The sequence below is a fragment of the Pollicipes pollicipes genome, unplaced genomic scaffold (genome assembly GCF_011947565.3).
Source record: "Pollicipes pollicipes isolate AB1234 unplaced genomic scaffold, Ppol_2.1 Scaffold_6686;HRSCAF=7923_pilon_pilon_pilon, whole genome shotgun sequence".
Classification (NCBI taxonomy): domain Eukaryota; kingdom Metazoa; phylum Arthropoda; class Thecostraca; order Pollicipedomorpha; family Pollicipedidae; genus Pollicipes; species Pollicipes pollicipes.
Window position 1 is genome coordinate 45,122,211 of NW_023596921.1, and position 20,434 is coordinate 45,142,644.

The following is a 20,434-nucleotide window of genomic DNA, read 5'->3' on the forward strand; positions in this document are numbered from 1 at the left end:
TCAGGGACGGATCGTCTGCAGGCACAAACGGGCGTCACGGCCTGTTCGTCTGCAAGCACAAAGAAGCGTCAGGGCCTGCCCGTCTGCAGGCCCAAACAGGCGTCAGGAACGGCTTGTCTGCGGGCCCAAACAGGCGTCAGGGCCTGCTCGTCTGCAGACACAAACAGGCGTCAGGGCCTGCTCGTCTGCGGGCCCAAATAGGCGCCAGGGCCTGCTCGTCTGCGGGCCTAAATGGGTGTTTGGGACGGCTTGCCCTCTCAAAACTTTGTGGCAGTGTTGGAAGCTTGCATCAGAGAAGACACAGACGGCCATTACGGCAGCCGTGATTCGTGATGTTTAGCACAAGACAAATAGCAGGGTATCACAAGACACACAGTGCAGGGTCATAGAGGTATCGGTGAACACGGAGACGCGCGTGTGGCCTTGTGCACACGCATGTTGAGGCGTGGACGTGCGGGCTCCTTTCTTTTCCATCCTCAGTGGTCAGTGACTCCATTCTTAAAGACCCCCAAGATGCTTGGCGGTTGGGACCGGTGGTGTAATGGAACGGACCATTGGAGGATTGTGACCCACATCAAACTCGTCACGGTTCGCACCGTTGCCAGATCTCACCTGTGCTGGGTTCAGGTCCTACAAACGTGTTGGGTCCAGATCTCACCTGTGCCGGGTCCAAATTCCCGGGAATGAGCGTGCCATCCTTGGAGCAGAAGCAGCTGGGCAGCACACAGTTGGCCGGGTCACAGGCGGTGGCGGCGTACGGGTCCGGAGTGGTGATGGGGGCCTCGGCTGCGGCAAAGCATGACGTTTTAGATGGAGGATGGGCACAACACTGATAGCGCACGGTGGTCAGAGCCCCTGGCAGCACGGAGATGCATATGAATCTGGCGGAAAGTGGAAGCATGCGGGTGCGGTAAACTGATCACGCGAACGATATTTTCACTTCACCCCCCTGAAAGTTTTCATTTTAACATACCGGGACGAGCAAAACTTTTGTGTGCATTTCGAATTAAGCACTCATCCTCTTGATTATCGGCGTCGTCGCTGGACGAAGTGAACGTGGGCATCTCAGCGATGTACCGGACGCAAATCTGTGCGAAGTGGGACCGAAATCTCTGTCGCTATGAAGCGCCAGGGAAACATGCCACACGGTGGGCACGGGTGTGCCAGAGAGGCGGCCGCGTGACACTCACTCGTCTCCACAGGTCCGCAGACAGCCTCGTTCTTATAGGCGCACTGCTTCTTGATGTCGTGCCAGTAGAGGCCGGATGGGCACACCTGGCTGTGCGCGTACTCGTCCACACATTGGTAGAACCTGTGCGTAAAGACAAAGGTGGCTGCGGTCAGACGGCTGGAGACAGGCTCGCGGATAGCGCGACCGCGCGACTTTGGTGACGTTCACTCTCTGCGATCTGGATGATTGTGTTCGATGAAGGGAATCATGAGGAGTGTCCTACAAAGGTGCTCCCGCATGGCATTCCATCAATTTCGTGGTGTGGCTGCAGCTGTCGATGCTGACGAGAAATCTTAACAGTATATGCTTGGAAGTGCCGCGCACCCATAGCTCTTACGCCGAACATGCTAGTACTGTTTGGTATGTATAGTAAATGTCGATAAGGTGGACCAGGTGTGCGTTCGGCGCTCTGATCCATGCTAACAAAAACAAGGAACATAGGATACACGCGCAAAAAACGGTACATTGGCTAAGGCGGTGATTGAAAGCTGGATGGGAGCGAAACATGCACAAATATATTCGCCCCAACAAAAAGAACGGTGTTTGTGATAGCTACACAGTTGTGTTAGAAAGCCGCTAGGGAGCATGACACGTCTGACTTTTTGAGCAGGCGTTCATGCTCCTCTGAAGCTTTTGGTTGCTTGACGTAATTGAGTGGAGTAGGGAATGTATGAGGCATTATTTCATCGTCGCCCTCGTATAGCTGTCATTTATTTTACATGTAAATCATGTTATGACAGGAAAGCGTTTGAAAACTTCATCTGACACGCGCTCGGGGGGAAGAGGTCAATTTGACCTACCGGAGGCTTTTGCAAAACAGTTTCCGACCAAACCCAACGTTGCATAGCTGTAGGCAATCAAACGGCATTTATTTTGGTATAACAAAATTAGATTTGCCTCGTAATGTCGCTGGCCTATGACAGGACAGTCAGACCATGGCCGTCAGCACAGGCAATTTCTAGGAAATCCGCAATCTGATGCAACAACCGAGTATTACACGAAACCATAATCTCTGAGATAGTTTATTAGGCAATTGGCCGATTGAATTCAGGACTACGGCTTATTCTATTGACCTTGGATGAGGCATGAACCTAAGATCGAAGTCAAAACCAAACTGTTTTTCCACTGAAGAAGTTCCTTCGTGTCTTCAAGTTATTGTTGCTGTTAGTTGTTGGTTATTCTTTCCTAATTTCTAATGTATTGATCATAGGGACGTTAACAGACATTACTTGGACTTCTTGAAGGTCAGAGGAGATCACTGATGCAAGGTGACCCCGATGAATCTGTTGTTTTTAGGAGCATGCCGCCTAAGGCAATCCTCCAAGCTTATCTAAATTCAAAAATAAATTCAATGTCGTAGGTTTTTTGTCATCGTAACCTTCTTGAGGTCCCTAAGGTCACCGACCTGAAATGAAGACCAGTGGTCTTTTGCTTAGAACAAGTATCTATGGTAAAGGCAATTACATGAGGAGGTCTGGAGGCACTTCGGGCACGATCTAGAGTTTGAACTCGTTCGGATTTTTTTTACCCAACAGTCATGATCTAGGGATCATAAAATCTGACACAAGTGAGTTCGCATACAGACTTACTCACCCTATGAATGTCGTGTCTCCAGCTCGCTCAGTTTTTGATATCTCGAGGAGGGGAGCCATCTTGACCGCCCTCCCCCCCCCCTTCGCAACCACCCCCCTCACTTCCGCACTCCCACCCCAAACCCACCCGGTTATCCGTGCGGGTGTCGATGTATCTAATTCGAATGGTCCACCGAGTGGCCATAGGCTCGGGGCAATTGCTAAGAAAGGCTTGTTTTGCACGTGCGGAGCCAATATTCGAAGTTCTCTGGTGTCCGTCATTGCAGAATCATCGTGTCTCCCAGTCAGGCAGACCCGAGGAGCAGGCTCGGTGACGAAAGAGAAGAAGTTGACTCCAACTATTGATACTGCATGGTTTGCATGTTCCTGCACCTGTCCACTGGCAGTCCTTACTTTCTGCAGTTATCTGGATCAGCGAAATATCCGTCCAGAGCAGGACACTTGAATCCTCCCTTGTCTGGAAGCAGCTGGGCCTTCGCTGAAACAAAGCAGCAACATCAGCTGTTTATTGGCGATAAGCCAATCATTGTATTCCACAGAGAGGCACCACTTTCGGGCAAGAAGAGTCAGCTTCCGCGTCAGACATCCATTTGTACCAACATTTTATCTGCATTTAAACAGTAAGGCCTTTGAACATGCAGCGAAACGCATACACACGACTATCCTGTAAGATTTCAACGCATATTTTTCCTATATCCCATTGCTCATCTTACAAGGTCTTGCGAACAAGGGTCTGCTCAGTTTGTGTATCCCCTACAGCGTATTACTCATCTGCCACCGCGCGCTGACCTCACCGCTGCAACCAAATTGCTAAATCCGTTATGAGCGTTAAACAGGTAAATCAACAGCTATTGAAAAATGAGCTCATAGAACAAGAGATGGAAGTCTGCCCATGGTCATCAGCAACTGCCTGTACAATGGTAGCTATGAATATATGCTGGTGTGTTCTGTTTCTCCGTCCCTGTTTCTAGAACTGTCAAATCGCTGTAGAGACATTTTCGGCATTTCCCAGAAATTTGAGTGCCGTGGTCGCAAGATCAGTGTCCCGGTACTCGCTTTCTGCCTTTCTATTTAACAAATGATCCGCTGCTTATCATAAATGTAATATTCAAAGGCATTTTGTGAGGCGACCGCCCTGAAGTGGAAGTAAACAGGCAGCCAGCTAGGCAGGTTTCTTGCTATTGCACTGGCTACCCAGCGTTGGTTGAAACAGATGTTCAGTATCGGGCCTGTTGAGAAAACGATGCCTGCGATTCGAGAAGACGGTGAAGGTATGCGTGTCAAATGTGCTTAAAATGGGATGCTTGTGAGCGGCGTAAATCCGCAGTTCCAATCTGCCGGCAATAATAAAACCGCAGCTTTCTCCTGATTGTGGCTTTCAAAGTCCCGCTACCTTACTTCACTCGCAGACCACCGCACACCTACCCATGCCAAAGCATGATGAATGACTCGACTCAGCAGCCAGGGGGGCCTCTCCCACAAACATCTGTCCTCTGCGATGACGGCACGCTTTCTGGAATGGCCAGGTAGGGGTGTGCGGTCGGTGACTGGCCACTGGAAACTCTGCACGGATGGTCATCTGCAAGAGCGTCCAAGAGGAAAAATATCCGCAACTTACAAGCGGAGGCTCGTCTGACCGGGTGGGTTCCGGGAGAGCTTGGCGTTTTTTCTCACAGTTTTCTCTGGCTTCGAGGCTTATCAGATTGTATCTGATTAGATTTATGAGATGCGGTCTGACACTGAGCCGAGAGATCCGGCGAGAATCGAGATCTTAGCCCTAAATAGGTGCTGGATGCAGCAAATATCGAGACTCAGAGATGACCGTGCGGAGGGATCCAGCAGGAGGGTTGGCGTCGCGGCCGCCATCGCCGATGTCGCAGCCGCCATCGCCGATTGTCGCAGCCGCCATCGCCGATGTCGCAGCCGCCGCCGACGGCCCCCCCCCCCCCGTGAGCGCTGCTGTGCGGCCGCAGCGCACGAGGATTTTGACGGTTGCGCCACTTCATCGTCACTAGCTGACGTCGGCGACGATGTGCGATCGGTCCCAGACACCATTTTGGGCATCATGCACCACGGCGTACTGTCCCGCAGCAGACGCTGAAGAGGGCGGGTCCCGACTTTGTTCTGTCCCTTCGTGCGCATCTGGACTTCCTCTGCTCTACGGGTGCACTCCTCCGCTGCTCGAATACGAGGTGTGTTGCCTAATTTTATTAGGGCGTTGGCAGACTCGTCAGAAGCGAAATGTCCTCATCCAGTGATCTTCTGCACACGCCGTATGCCAGATTTTACTGTCGCCCCCCATGACCGTTTGAGTGCGGAAAATGTGACGTAAGCATCGGATGATTCACACAATATTTTTGCAGGAAGGCATGGGTTCACTTATCGACAAAATGCGGTCCGCCATCGCTTCGCAGACTCTGGGCACCCCCGTAGCCGCGAATGTGCTGCGGAGACAGGCGGTGAGATCATGGGCGGGCGGTCGCCCCCGTCCCCCTCCCCCCTCCATGCCCAGAAGGACATGGCCGGCCAGCCCGATAGACGATCAGCGTACATGAAGTACGTGCGCCCCGTTCAGGAAAAGTCAGCTAATGCTGCTTGGAAAACCCGGGGCGCCCCTGTGCAAACGTCAGGTCTTCCTCGGTGGCCGTCATTCTGCATTCTGCATTCTGCATTTCGATGGCCGTTTCGATGGCCAATGGCCGTCGTGGTATTCTGAAGAAAGCAGGCCAGTACACGGCTTGTCTCGCCCACCGATGTGCGCAATCAGCGCCTTGGTGGCTTGCATACAGTCCATTGGGCATCTGACACGAGTGCTACGTGGCTTGACCACACGCGGGTCACCCAACAGAAAGGCGGCTCTTCAGCTTGGGCGCCCGCGGCCATCCGGGCTTCCAGGGGGGCGATTGGATGCGTGGCGTGCTTCTCAGCTTCTCCGTCCTCTAGAGCAGGGATGTCTGCTGGAGTTCGAGAGGGAGCGTCCGGAATACACTGTTGCTTGTCCTGCTGCCTGGTGGCGACGATGTTGAACGGCGTCAGGCCTTCATGCAATATCTGCAGACGGGAATTCTCGATGTCTAACAAACTCTAAGAGATGAGGATCAAGCTTAGAAACTGGTGGTGGGTTACAATCCTCCTGGCGAAGACAAAACCCCGGGCCGCTCAGACGGGGGGCATCAATCTCCAGAGATGTGCACCTCCCTCTGCTATATCGTCTACTGCGTTCCGGTTGGTGTATTTGTTATTTTGGTCCACGGACGTAAATATGTTTTCGCATATCAACATCCGACCATGAACAATCTGAAACTTTTCGGCACATGGGCCACGCCGTTCACGAATCACATGTTTATATATGCGCGCCGCAGGCAAATCAGCTAGGAATTATGGATTGGTGTGCTTTTTACTCCAACCGGGCTGAACAGATGGTTTTTGCAGCAGCGTCAACAGCTGCAAATGTATCATTTTGACCTGTGCTGGTTACTGGGTCACGTAGCGTAAGCTCTACACCCCCATGCTCGATTGTGTACAGTAAACGGCGCGTCGATTGGTGTACTTTTCATTATTATCCAAGCAAGTAAACTATTTAATGTGTCAGCGGTCAAAAATGATTTTGAAGTATGTTGAATTGTGGGTATCAACGTTCGAAATTCACATGTAACATACTTGTGTTGCGTTTGGTAAAGTGTCTATGACACGTCAAACGTCCTTTCTGCAATCGCAAGGCAAAAATTATAATTTGTCAACCTCACTGCATTTTCTCTTGAGTCTGCCCGCACGTCAGTACCTCAATACAAGGGCATATTGGCCCCCACCCCTATCTCCAACCCGTGATCTCTTCCTACAGTAGTTCCTGATCTGTACTGTTTCAACTGCCATCGCAATGATCAATATTTACCGCGCTTGCAGAGTGTCGTACATGCACCGACGTCATCAAGGCATCCATTTTTATCAACATTACTTTGCTCATTAGGCTGACATCATCTGCGTGAGCGTGCGAGTGTCGTTTTATTTAGTGTGCAATACAAGCTACTATTCATCAGCACACGCCTCACGTATTCCTAGCTTTAGAGAGCGCGGTTCCCTGTCATTTCTTTTGATGCGTATTGATATCTCGGTGAGGACGTGGCTCCGCCTTCGGTCACCATGACAACGCAGCACGCTCCCCGCTGCCGTGGAGAGGCACTACAGCAGGACACTATCAGCGCGCTCCCCGCTGCTGTGCAGAGGCACTACAGCAGGACACTATCAGCGCGGTCCCCGCTGCTGTGCAGAGGCACTACAGCAGGACACTATCAGCGCGGTCCCCGCTGCTGTGCAGAGGCACTACAGCAGGACACTATCAGCGCGGTCCCCGCTGCCGTGCAGAGGCACTACAGCAGGACACTATCAGCGCGGTCCCCGCTGCCGTGGAGGGCACTACAGCAGAACCCTGTCAGCGCGTTCCCCGCTGCCGTGGAGAGGCACTACAGCAGGACATTGTCAGCGCGGTTCCTGCTGGCATGGAGAGGGACCGCAGCAGACGCCGTCGACGTACTCCTCGCAGCCATGGAGAGAGACCGTAGCAGACACCGTCGGCGCGGTCCTCGGTCGTGCTCAACCCGGTTTCGAGGGTGCCACTCGTGCTTATGTGCTTGCAGGCTAATGCCCCTTTCTCCTGCTAGGTCTTAGTGTTTTCTGGTTTGTTTTGGCTTACCTGGCGTGTTTGAATCATTTTCTGCTGCCGAATCGACAGCCCGTCAGCTTTTGAAGACTTGAGCCAAAAAGCGGAAAGCGGGGACCAAAAAGTCGCTTTGAATGAAATAATGACACTCTGTACGATGCCTTTTACATGCATTTAGCATGACCCTTTTCTACCATGAGTTTGCCGTTTATGCTAAAAAAGTAATGCAGTTTTTGCCAGAAACCGGACTCTACGTGAGGTATGAAGTAAATAGAGAGGGGGAAGTGCACAAGTGATATTTCAGTGGTAGGAGCCCTAATGCGGCTGAAACCCGTTTTTATCCGAATTTTCTATTTATTCTAGGGAAAAAACTAGAATGGTTGCAATAAAGAGCCGAGCTCCTCAACTACAACGTGGAACAAAGTTTCACGACTTCATCGCACACACTTTGCTGCAGTGGTCAATGCGAGTGTTAAGTGGTCGAAATGACCTTCATGGTTTGCGGTCAGTCAGCAACAAACTGTCGCAGATCATGTAAAATCTTACCACAACAAAGAATGAAAGGATGATGAAAACTGCCAAGGTAGATTCTTCAATTGTGCTATATGGTTGGGCCTGTTGCAATGGTACCTTCAAGCCATATCGATGCAAGGAATGACACATTTTTGTTCGCCTTTCTTTACCGAAATCCCTGTAGGGTGCCAGCCATAGACCGGCACTGACCACTGACCGCAATAAGAGTGCTCATTCCGGAACTCCGACATTGCGGGCAGCCTGGCCAAGAAAACTGTAATCTTACGTAACGGCCCGCAAACTGCAGCAGCCCACATGCTGCAAATGTGGCCTCAAGAAGTGGGCTCAAACGCAAAAACGTCATTTGGGCTTTGGGCAAGTGAAGAGAGTGCAGGAGAGCAATCGTCAAATACGGCTGGGCTTTGAAGCAGTGCTGCCCACGAGGTGAGAAGCTTGGGAAGGTGTATGTCGTAAAGAACAGCACGGTTGGATCACATGCTAGATAGCTCATTCCTTTACGAGACCGTTGCTACGGCTCTGTTGGCCTCTGAACGGACGGACACATGCCTGGCCTCATGACACCAGTGTGTGCTTTTGTCCTCAGTTATAAGTCAGGGTCTTACACTCTTCTCTTGCTGCAATGTCAAACGTACGCTTCAATGTTGCCGTATTTCGGAATGCGTTGCTTCATCTACGAGCAACATAACACTTGCAATGTTTCTCGATAACATCATTATATTTTCAGGTTTTCATCCGAACGTCACGTTAACAGAAACTGTGCACGCAATTATAAGTTTATCTAGAGGCACTGGTTCAAATAATTCAGAACCGTTTGGACACGCGTCGGTACGTCCAATGGGTGGTATGCCCAGTTATTTAAGCTGATAAAAAGTAAGCACAAACCATCAAGTACAGGTAAGTACAGACACACCGACCAGACAAAAAGTACAGATCCAATCACAGGCCACCAATCTCTAAGCGACTGAAATAGCAATGATCTGCGCTCCGCTTAGCTTTAGTGTGTATGCGGGTATCAATCCAGCGTTATTCAGCCCTGCCTACTGATGCATCAGACCGCGCAGGGCTAGAAAAACCTTACAGCACATCATCTGGACCAAGGTTCAAGCGAGCTGACCCCGCCGCGCGACCTTGGCGGGGCAAACCGGCCGCCGGCCCACTGCAAGCCGGCCTCCCCGGTAACCTCCATTCACCCGCGTTGGCGGCCATCGTGGAGATGCAGCGAGTCAGCGCGGCCCAAAGCAGCTACTCAAATTACATTCGCTTCTGAAGCCGTAACCAAGGCAGGCTGATTGATTCAATTGAGGAGCATAACGCACAAATAATGCGACCCTAGTTCGTAACGCACTCGCATCGGACACGTAGCGCGGCTGGGCCCAGCGTCATAGAGCCACCTCTTCGCGATATAACCCAGCAGCTGACCGGTAAGCCGACGGCGCTGCATAGTAAGAGGGAATTTGTCACATTTTACGATATTGAAGCAAGCGCCAGATAAGATAAAACAAGGTCACTTGTAACTACTGGTATATTTCTTACGTGGAAAAACTGCCAGAAAAATATAAAAAGATAGCAAAACTTTTTGTTCAGTAAATATGCCCCTCGATGCGTCCCGCTTTATATACGTCATCGTACACCGCACAACATTGATTTAAAGTCGAATGACGGCCGTTATATCTGGAAATCGCGCTTACGAACGCCAGATATGAGCGCCTCGACAATTATATTTTCCTGACCTTGATCGCCGCATGGCTCATGGAATGATAGAATTTGAATGACGTTATTATGACGTTATGAATGCCAAGGTGGCTTCAAAGTACTCTCCCCGATACACCTTTCCCAATCTTCGCGGGCGCGTAGCTCAGAAACTAGGGGGGATCAAGTCATATGAAGGGCAGGATTTTGAACAGCACCGAAAGGTCTTTAAGATGACTATTTCAGCTCTCAACCCCACATAAATGTGGAACACTCCCTTTAAACACGTCGACGCCGCGCGGCTACAATCAACTGATGGGACCAGCTGATCAGTTCGACAGTTGAATAATTTGGTTGTGTTATTCGACAGAAAAAGGGCATGCGTTGAGGGATGGCTGCTGCTGCCGTTCGATGCGATGCAGGAAGATTTTGGCATGGCTAGGAGTTTTTTCGGCCAGCCACGTTATTTCAGAGCTACGAAGTTTGAGGATAGAGATGACGGCTGCGGCGTGCTTTCGCTCGCGTGCTGGCAGTCCTGGACCATAGCCCCCGCCGAGTATTATCCGGCTAAAAGGCCCCAAGTCGAGCTGAGTGATGTTGCTCGAGCGGGGCTCTTCCGGGACAGCCGTGAAGCCGGCTCCCGGCCCACGGCCGCAGCACGTGCTCCCAGCGAGACAAAGAGTTGCGATGGCAGAGGGTGAAGTGCGATCGAGGGCATTTAAAAAGGTCAGTCGGAGACAAGTGGGTAGGTGGTGAAGCATGAGCCTGAGTGCAGCGATGCATAGACGTCCATTTCAGACTGCGCTTGGAGCGCAAGGTCATGACCTCAAGACCCACTGTCCATTACCATGTTTTCCTCGCTCGGATCGGCTCGAGAGATTGCAGGTCAATGGCTGTTTACATCTCCTTCCTGTGTATAAGGGTCCCATTTGCTAACCATCTTTACTGGAATGGCCACAGCGCGGGGCATAATGCAGGGCGTGGTAGATGCAGGGCCGCATAGCCGCTGCAGCCGGCTATGCGGTGCGGCCCAGAGGCGCGGCCCCGCCTGGGCCCGCGCCGGCTGGTCTCTGGACGACCCCGATACTGGCGTCACGGTCCGCAGGTATCCAGCACCCGGACGTCACGGCTCGCAGCTCACGGCCACCCTGACATTGGCCAACAAGCGCGTCTTACCTGTTAATGGCTGCTTCTGGACACATCGCGCTCTCTTTGTCAGTCATGGCACCTTTGATTAAGTTCCAGATCAAGTTAGAAGCACAGACGGAAGTGTCAGTGGAAAATGTGCCATATATGCCATGCTACATAGTTACCCACGATACTCTACGGTTTCGATAATGTCGTATTGTTCCTTATTTTTCGATGTGCCCAAGTTTTGTACGGGCTAAGAAAAGCTGAATCCATTTTTCACGTCGAGGGCGTCGGAACGTATAAGTCGGCCAATCTTGGGCAAGCCAGTCAAATCGAAGCCGTTTGATCTTGATCTTGATCTTGGCAGAGGCTGAGATTGCATGTATCGAGCAATCCCAAGCCTCTGCCAAGATCGCACGATTCTTGCGGCATTGTAAATCATTCCATCACGGGGGCATCACAGCTGCTAACCGTGACAGCCGGGCGGAGCTATTATTACCAGCACTGTCCCAGGATGCAGACTAGTATTTGTGCTACAACTCACCAGGCGGCTGGGATATCAGAGGCCTTATACAGCAGGCTGTAGGAAGAAGGGAGAAACTAAGCGTCCGCTAATGCACGCCGGTACCCGCGGAAGCTTGTGCCGAGCTGAGGCTGGAAATGGAATCGGTTCCGAAATAGATTAAATTTATGTTGAGCCAGGATGGAGTCAATTTCTGTCGCCACCAGCTTCGATTTCATAGGAATCAATGCAAAAATCGAACAACGGCTTCCTGAGTCTGAGAGGCGGCGGACTCAGAGTCGCGTCGCGCTGCTCGTAATCGGAGTCAGAGTCAGTCCGCTCACCGTGAGAGTAGAGTCCGCCATGACCTCGCTTCAGGGAAGTCAGGCACAAATCTGGTACCTCGTAGCCCATGCGACCATTTTCGCTCCAAGCACAAAGTAGACCCATTCACCACCCATTTCGCCTTATGTCGGCTTGCATGCAGGTGTGCCTTCCACGAAAAACCTTTCTGCGGCAGGTATTTACCTCAGCTTTTCACAAGCTGCCTATGGATGACACACTGACACAGGCGCTTGCTGTTGGCATGCATTATTTCCAGCTGCGTACATCCATGGAAGACAAGTCAGGCAGACTCGGCGCCGCTTCTAGAACAACATTCGGCCCATCAGGCTAAGGGCCCCCATGCTGAGCGACCTCAGCTCAGTCTTCTTGCTCAGGCGGTGCATCGTGTCCACATCCGTGACCTGTGCGTGCTCGCGCCTTTGAAGCTATGGGGCAGGCTGGTGCGTTGGCGCACAGGGCGTTGCTCGCCGTTCAGTTGAGAACTTCGTGTGGGAGACGGTCTGGTTGATGGACGTGGTTCCAATGACACGGTATCACCCGACCGGCTGTTTCAGCCAGTCGTAGCGAGAGGATGACCTCGGTGGGTCCGGTTCGTAACCGCGGGGACCCCTGGATCACCGTCCGGATGCCGCCCACGGGGCATTGAACCGAATTCCTGGATGGAGATTCTGATCCCTCCAACGAGACACTAAGCGGGACCCGAGGACCACCATGCCTGGATCAAGATTCTGATCCCTCCGATGAGACACTAAGCGGGACCCGAGGACCACCATGCCTGGATCAAGATTCTGATCCCTCCGATGAGACACTAAGCGGGACCCGAGGACCACCATGCCTGGATCAAGATTCTGATCCCTCCGATGAGACACTAAGCGGGACCCGAGGACCACCATGCCTGGATCGAGATTCTGATCCCTCCGATGAGACACTAAGCGGGACCCGAGGACCACCATGCCTGGATCGAGATTCTGATCCCTCCGATGAGACACTAAGCGGGACCCGAGGACCACCACTCCCGTTCTGCGGACGAACCACTGCGCCCGGCCTGTCGCCACCGCGGTCCTACTGGAGGCAGCAGGACCGGACCCAACGACCACCACCGCCGTCCTTTTCAAGCGTGAATGGACCGGGCTCATGGATCAATGTTCGATTCCGCTGACGGGGGACTGAGTCGTACCATTGGATCACTATGTTGATTCCACAGTCAGACGGCTGCACCCGAGCACCGACCAACACCACGACTCCTCCGTTGGGCGACTGCACCCGAGCGCCGACCAACGCCACGACTCCGCTGTTGGGTAACTGCACCCGAGCACCGACCGACATCACGATTCCGCTGCCAGGCGACTGCACCCGAGCACCGACCAACATCACGATTTCGCTGCCAGGCGACTGCACCCGAGCACCGACCAACATCACGATTTCGCTGCCAGGCGACTGCACCCGAGTACCGACCAACATCACGATTCTGTCGTCGGGCGACCGACTGCACCCGTGGGCTGTGCATCATTGTCTACGGTGCGTCGAACAGCTGTTCGCCTACCGGGGTGCGTTTCAAGCTCTCAGCACAGACAGTGAGCGGCAGAACATGACCTCGGTCCGGGACAGTACTCCACGTTACAGCTAACCTCTGAGTGCCACGTGTTCATTGTGCCCACTTTTCCGCCAGTACCCGCCGTGTGCCACACAGTCGGTCCCGGCATCTATCCATCCGTGCACACCGTACACCGATGTTGCGTGAACAAGACTAGGCGGGCATCGCCTTGCAGCGACCAAACTCTTACCAACGGGACATCACCGTGGCCATACATAGCGTCCCTCTTCTGTAGCCTTCTTCCCTTCCACCATCATTGAACAGCTAGACATATCGTCAGCACTGCACAGTCCCTGACCAGCTGAACAAGTCTCAGCGCTGAACCTTCCCTCGTCTGCCTGAACGGGCGAGACTCCCACCGTGTCTGCTCCTACGGCTGCCGCTCGCGCACCACCCCTGATTTGGGGGCAGTGGTCAGCTCGCGCCACCCCCGCTCGGGGGGCCAGTCCAGCCGACCGCCCGTCGACGGCCACCGGACCAGGCGGCCTCCAGACCTGCGCGCCTTTCTAAACCCCGATTGCACAGCGGACAGCGGCGGTTACCTAATGCCGCGGCTCAACGGCGACCGGCACGGAACCGGTTCCCCAGCGGCGGCCAGAAGGGGTGCTCGCGCACCCCGCGTCTCTCCCGGAACAGCAGCCAGGCGGACAGCATCCCACGCGCTGTCGGCACATTCCAGCGCCGGGGGGACGTGCCGGCAGCGCGTTCCAGCGCCGGGGGGGACGTGCCGATCGCCGACCCCGCCGCCGCCGCCGTCGGGGTCGTCGGCGCGCTCACCTGCGATGTGGAGGAGGCCGACGGCCAGCAGCAGACGAGCGGGCAGCTCCATGACGGCCCGGTCTCGACGGCAGAGTGGCGGCAGACGCTCGCCGGCCGCCGGCCGTGCCGGCTACTTTCCCATGCTAGCCCTGGAGCCGGGGCCGGCCCGGTCACGTGACCCGGCAGCGAGGCCGGTCCGGCGGGGTCCGGAGCGGCGGCGCCGGCGGCGCCGGTGGCAGCGGCTGGTACCGCCTGCTGAGTGCCGCTGCGTGAGTGGGGTGTGTGCAGGTCGAACAAGGCCGAAATGCATGTCACATTCTCCACGCTTCCTTCCACGATACGCTGATTTGCTCGTCAAAAAACGCCGTGGCACAATGGCTGAAAGCGAAAACACGAACATGACTGGCAGCACGCGTTTCAAAGGAGACGACACGGTTATGTCGGTAGCGAATCACAGCATTCTCCCAGCTGGACTGCTCTTGCTAGAGCAATATACGCAGAAAATACCCGAAGTTGAACCAGAAAGAGCGGATCCAAGCATGAAAAACGAGTAACTTGGCGAAATTCCATCCAGATGATCATAAGCTTGCAAAAAATGACACAGTTATGGACTTGGAAAGAACGTCTCAACGACTTTGTACCGAATAGCTTATTTTAGAGCACTTCGTGGCAAAAGCGTGACATATCTGATGAGTTTTGGAGGCCGACATTTTGTCCTGTCCTATCCTGGGGAATTAAATCCCTTGCTTCTTGTTTCACAGACCTACGGCTTCACGACTACACCAGAGGGGGCGTGATGGCCGGGTGCTTAGCGCTTTCGGCTCCCACATGAGGCGTGAGGCATGTGCTCGAATCCCGGTTTCGCTATGTCCCCTGAGCGCTAACATGGTAATTACGGTCGCTGGCGCTCTATAAAGGTGGCGTGATTGTATGTGCCGCAATGCCCGACACGCCCCGCCCCACCCCACCCTTTGAGCTCACCTGAACTTGAACGGTCGTTGCCACAGGTGGTTCCAGTCAGAAGTATATAGCGAGCACGTAACCGGTCCGAATCCGTCTCACCGCGCCAAGAGCACGCTGGGACGCTTTAACCGACTGAGCGAGGGGAAGGGGACTAGGAGAAGTGTGCACCTCCCTTTTAAGAAAATAACAAAATGCCGACACGCTTGAGAGAGATTGCTAACACGCTTAATGCTTGTCTTTCTGTGCTACGATTGTAAACATGCACCTTGTTCGACACGACGTTGTCCATTTACCCGAGGCAAAAGCTTATAGAACATATGGGTCGCGGAAGAAAGTGGGCTGTACGAAAAAAATCCACGGCTCAACAAGGCCAAAAAATTTCCAAACGGTGGTGGTCGTGATTTAGTGGCACGTCAGCAGCCAAACATGGACGATTTTGAGTCTTTTGGAGCCATGGGTCACGACATTCATTATCAAGATATTTCGCGCGCATTTACTTTCGGTGATTCGGCCACGTCGAGGCGAATGGTTTACCTTTCCAGTGACAGGAACAGATGGTTTCGGTGTGTCAGCCTTTGAGTATTACCTTTTCAAGTGGTTCTGGAAGCCGGATTCGCCGCATTTTGAAAATATGTCTCACCTCCCCTGCAGTCGCAGCAGTTCATCAAAATGAACACAACAAAATTTGATCTATCACAATCTAAACGAGCATGAACACAACGTATTCGTGGTTCCTTTGTCATAACTTCGCATCAATCTAGGCCTTTCACACTCTGGTTGCGAAATTCAACTTTTTAGGGCTTAGTTCGGACATTTTGTTGGATATATTTCTGGGACCGGCGCCCACGTTCAGCAACGGCGTTGCATAAACCTTGACCGCACAATCCGATCGTGGCGTTTCGGCTCAACTGACGAATTCTGCGGCGAAAGCTGAACGTGCCACAATTGTCGACACGGCCTGTCCTGCCTTCTGACGTCACCTGACCTTCAGTGCGGCGGCTGTCACCAGCCGCAGGCCATCTCAGTCAGCGGTGAATAGCGAGCGCCTAAAGCGACTCGATAGCGAACTCACCTCGCCATGGTTTGGTGATAAGGGGTGGGTGCGCCCTAGAAAACTGAGCTGGAATGACAGAAAAAATTACCGCGTCTGAAATATTAAATAACTATGCGCTTATGCTGCCAGCTTGGGCAGGAGGGGATGGAGGGGATGCTGGTAAAGATTTTACGCAGTTAGCATATTCAAATGATTGCGAAACGACTGGGCTGGTAAAAAAAATATCGGGCACCCCGGAGATTCCATTTTTTTTTTCAATAATGGACGAAAATGTCTGAATTGCACAACCAACAAGCTTTTAAAATAAAAAACGGCATTGAAATAAGATCCACGGAGGTCACGTCACAGCTCAGAGTGTTGGGCTCGCCCCATCTTCCCCTGTATATGCACCAGGATCTGGCGTCCCACACCTTTACAGTCAGCGCCGTGGTTACACGACCAGCTCTCCGAGCACAAACAGCAATACCGCGGCCCCGCTATCGGCACAGCAGCCATCTGGATTCCGCGGCTGCTTAGGTCGCTATTTGTTGTCGTTGGCGTGTCACTTCCACAGAGTCAATAACGCGGCAGCGCGCAGTCATGCTGGCCGGCGGTGAGACAATTGTAATGTGGAACGGTGGAAGACATCCATCCGCACCCAAACGCGGGAGCGCAGAGGCTGAAAAGGTGTGCGGCAAAGACTAAGCACCCCAGCTTTCTGGGAATTTAGCACCGGTCAGCAAGCGGACGCTAGACGGAAATGAATTACCCAAAATATCCACCGCCTTAAGTTTGCGGGACCTGCCTTGCCCCTGACGAACCTTATTTGGCGCCATGGTATCTCGAAACGCACATTATGCGATTCGTCTGGAGGCTTTGCTTCGACAGCCGCGGGAAATAGGACGGGTTTCCCTGATCTGAGCTAGGTACCAGGGCTAGGCTTGGCGACTGAAGGTCGGTGCTCTTTCTAAGGTGCTGAATGGCTTCCCATATCTATGGGGGTGTTGCGGGGCGTCTACTTGGTCGTGGTGAAGAAAAGATATTCACGGAGCAAAGCGGTGAATGGCATAAAGGACTCTGGAAAGGCATTGCAATAAGCAGTGCAATAGGCTTGGCGACTGAAGGTCGGTGCTCTTTCTAAGGTGCTGAATGGCTTCCCATATCTATGGGGGTGTTGCGGGGCGTCTACTTGGTCGTGGTGAAGAAAAGATATTCACGGAGTGAAGCGGTGAATAGCATAAAGGACCCTGGAAAAGCATTGCAATAAGCAGTTTGTATAATCATGAATGCTTATGGCAAGAAAATGAAACAAGCAATGAAAAAGGGTCGATTGCTTTACATTAGTGAGCGACCTGAGCGACATTTTTGGCGCCGAACTGCACCGGAGTCCCGTACGGGTCAATTTAATCCTTTTAGACCTCGGCATATACCGGACCTTTTTCGTGTTTGTTTTTAGGGCTTGAACCGAGCGTCGGAGCTGCAAATCTCTCATGACACATTAGTTAAAGAATCGCAATCAATGGGGTGATAAATCACTTACGAGAGGGAAAAGTTGGGTAAAGAGATATATCACCCTGCGTTGTCATAAGGTTTACGCTAGTTGCATCCTGGATAATACCGAGAATTCCTGCACCCATGCACCCTGCACCCGTTACGATACGCGGGAGGTTTTTTGTGTCAGATGTACACGCAGGAATTTCCTCTTTGAAAACCTAATGGAAGGCACTATTGCTGAAGCGTAATAAAAGTGAATGCACGTTCAAGGCTGTCAAAGCCTTTTAGGGTTGATGCACATTGTTTGATTGCGCACGAGAACATGCAAAATTTGGCTTTGAGGGCAATGCGGGAAACGGATTGAAGATGCCCGAAAAGAAAAGAATTGGTTACTTCAGGGGTCCTGAGAAATTGGTCGGACAGGCGGTTCATAAACGTTAGGCGATGACGTCACAAAGTCGCACGGGCCTACGCGGCGGCATTATATGGCAACATCGACTGAGTTGCTTGAAAGGCTTACTCAGCATTGATTCTACCGGCTTTTTTCGACATTGCCAGGAAATTACTTTGAAACGCTTAGTGTTTTCATATATCCAAGCCGTTCTTTGCTGCCTGTGTTTAACCAATGTCTCCCGGTAACCCAAATGCCGGCTATTTTCAGCATAATGACACATAACAACAAAGCGTGGCCAAAATAATTTCCAAGTAAAACGCGTCAACGAATCCCATTCGCATCGCTCATGTTACGGTTATCGACTAAGCAAAAACGACCTGTATGATCCTTATTTACCTGCACCCAGCCGGGGGTCTGAGACAACCCCGCCCGACCGAAGGAAGTTGACTTCTCCCCTGCGACCCTCAACTTCCAGACGTCACACGAGAAAACAAAACAAAAATACCGCTGTGAAAGCCTCACCAAACCATGAAGAATGTACACCAAAGTTTTGGCCTTGGGTCAAATGTAAGGCCACTAGAGATCACGACATCAAAATACGGTTGTTCAGATAGATGCAGTTAAAGCATATGTTTACTCGTCAAAACGGATGTTGAGGGCACAAAAATAAACGTTAAGATTGCGCGGCGTCTCCCCCGGCTCTTTCTGGTTTTCCCACAAAGTTGGATCACATCAGGTCACTGTTCAAAATTGGTCCACCGGTAGCCTGCAGAAACGGTACTTTTCTCAATGTACGTTTGAGTTTAATTCATATGTATGTTGAAGCCGTGAATCACAAGTATTCTAGACACAAAAACACCATTTTATGCTGACCTAGAGGTCGGCTGAGGTTAATTTAGGACAAACTTATAAACTAACCAACTGAAAAAGTTTGAAGTGCTGGCCTGATCTATGTAACAAGTACAACGATTTTCTGAGGTCAGAAATAGTATGTTGTGCATCTACAGGCACTCGAGATCGCATAGGAGTGGCATACATTTCACGTACTCCCTTCGACGCTGGGCAATCCATTTGTAAAAAAAGAGCTGAGAACAGGCACGCTGGCATATCAATTATACGTAGTCAGCTTCCCAAACATGATAAGGAGGTGGTGGCACCCGCTACACTCGCTCATTTAGTCTTTCCGCTATTGGCAATATGGGTCATTAACCTTGGATGACCTCATATGGCCTTACATGTTCTCACGTGATCTATTGTGACCTCCTTATGCACTATAAAGAGTTGTCTATTTTGAGCTCAGCATGTGCTTTGCAGAAAGCACCAATAAGGCTAGGTCATGGCCTGGGCCGAGGCCATCTGCTCTGTGGTCATACCATGGCTGTGCATGTGAGTTAGTGCTCTTTTTCACATATATGAACACCAAAACTACACACAATTTGCATTATTACGCACCAATTTGCATTATTTACGAAAAGTAGCAAAACCTGACCTGACTTGAGGTCGCTGACCCTGACTGTTCGAAAAAATCTGGAATGATCAAGTTGTAGGTGCTATCATGTCTTATTACTATAGCAAGTTTGAATAACGGCAAAAGGCCCTCAAAAAGTTACTTGTTATCAAAGTTTTTTAAAGGTTGACTTATTTCACCTGACTTAGGTCACTGAGCTTAGCAAATAAGAAGTTCAAATTTGCGGAAAGGACGTCAAATTGATAGATCAACAGGCACTGAAAAATAGTGTTGTTATAAGTGTCCATTTTTGACGTTAGCTCGGAACACCGTGCGGGGAAAGTCGACTTCCCCGCCGGCTGGGCGTGGGTTTGTTACTAATACATACTGATTTGACCGAAGACTCTGGCGGCTGTTGCCAATAAACATAAAATGAATGCGACATGCTTGAAACATCTTACGAATGCTGCAGCAAGTTTTCGTTGGTTAGATTTATATATTTCGTCCAGGGAACTGATCTGAATCGCAACATTCTGTTTTACAAAGCATTTGCAATGAACGTATCACTAGTGACACTAGACTTTCGGTTTCCTTTTAGTTTCATTGAGTTTCCTTTTGTCTTTTCCTTGATCCCATAGATATCACTCGGCGGTATATCCCTATCAGGTTGTGTCAAATGAGGTAGAATTCGTGATTACCTTACCTGCGTGTCTTTTTGCACGTTGGCACGGTGAACCCGATCCAGGTCACATAAAATCACGATGAATTCTAGGCGGTAGGTTTGGGGCCACTTGAGACCTCTGCATAACCTTCCATGATTTCGACTTTGGGCATCTTGCACTTACCATCTCACAGCCACGGTCACTCTGGCGCACATGAAAGGTCAACTCTTAATACGTTTAGAAGGACTTCATCCGATTTGTCAGCTGACGTAACGACCGAGTGTTTAACGCGTTGAACTCCCACGTGGAGGGCCCGGGTTCGAAGCCTGGTTGCGCTACAGCCATTTGCGCCAATATGCCCAGTACGGTCGCTGGCGCTCCATGAAAGGGGCGTAACGACGTCTGTC

The 20,434-nt window shown here is 51.7% G+C and overlaps 1 protein-coding gene across 1 annotated transcript in view; it reads right to left on the minus strand.

The window, feature by feature from the left end:
* Window positions 1-14,162, minus strand: part of LOC119107161 (chitin deacetylase 1) — a 21,598-nt gene extending 7,436 nt beyond the window's left edge. Inside the window, exons 1-4 of the mRNA XM_037230544.1 lie at window positions 14,053-14,162; window positions 3,217-3,301; window positions 1,191-1,312; window positions 659-786 (exon numbers count right to left, since the gene is read on the minus strand). Of these exons, the coding sequence (XP_037086439.1) occupies window positions 659-786; window positions 1,191-1,312; window positions 3,217-3,301; window positions 14,053-14,104 (387 nt within the window). The 5' untranslated portion in view covers window positions 14,105-14,162. The remainder of the gene's footprint in view (window positions 1-658; window positions 787-1,190; window positions 1,313-3,216; window positions 3,302-14,052) is intronic.
* Window positions 14,163-20,434: the final 6,272 nt, after the last annotated feature.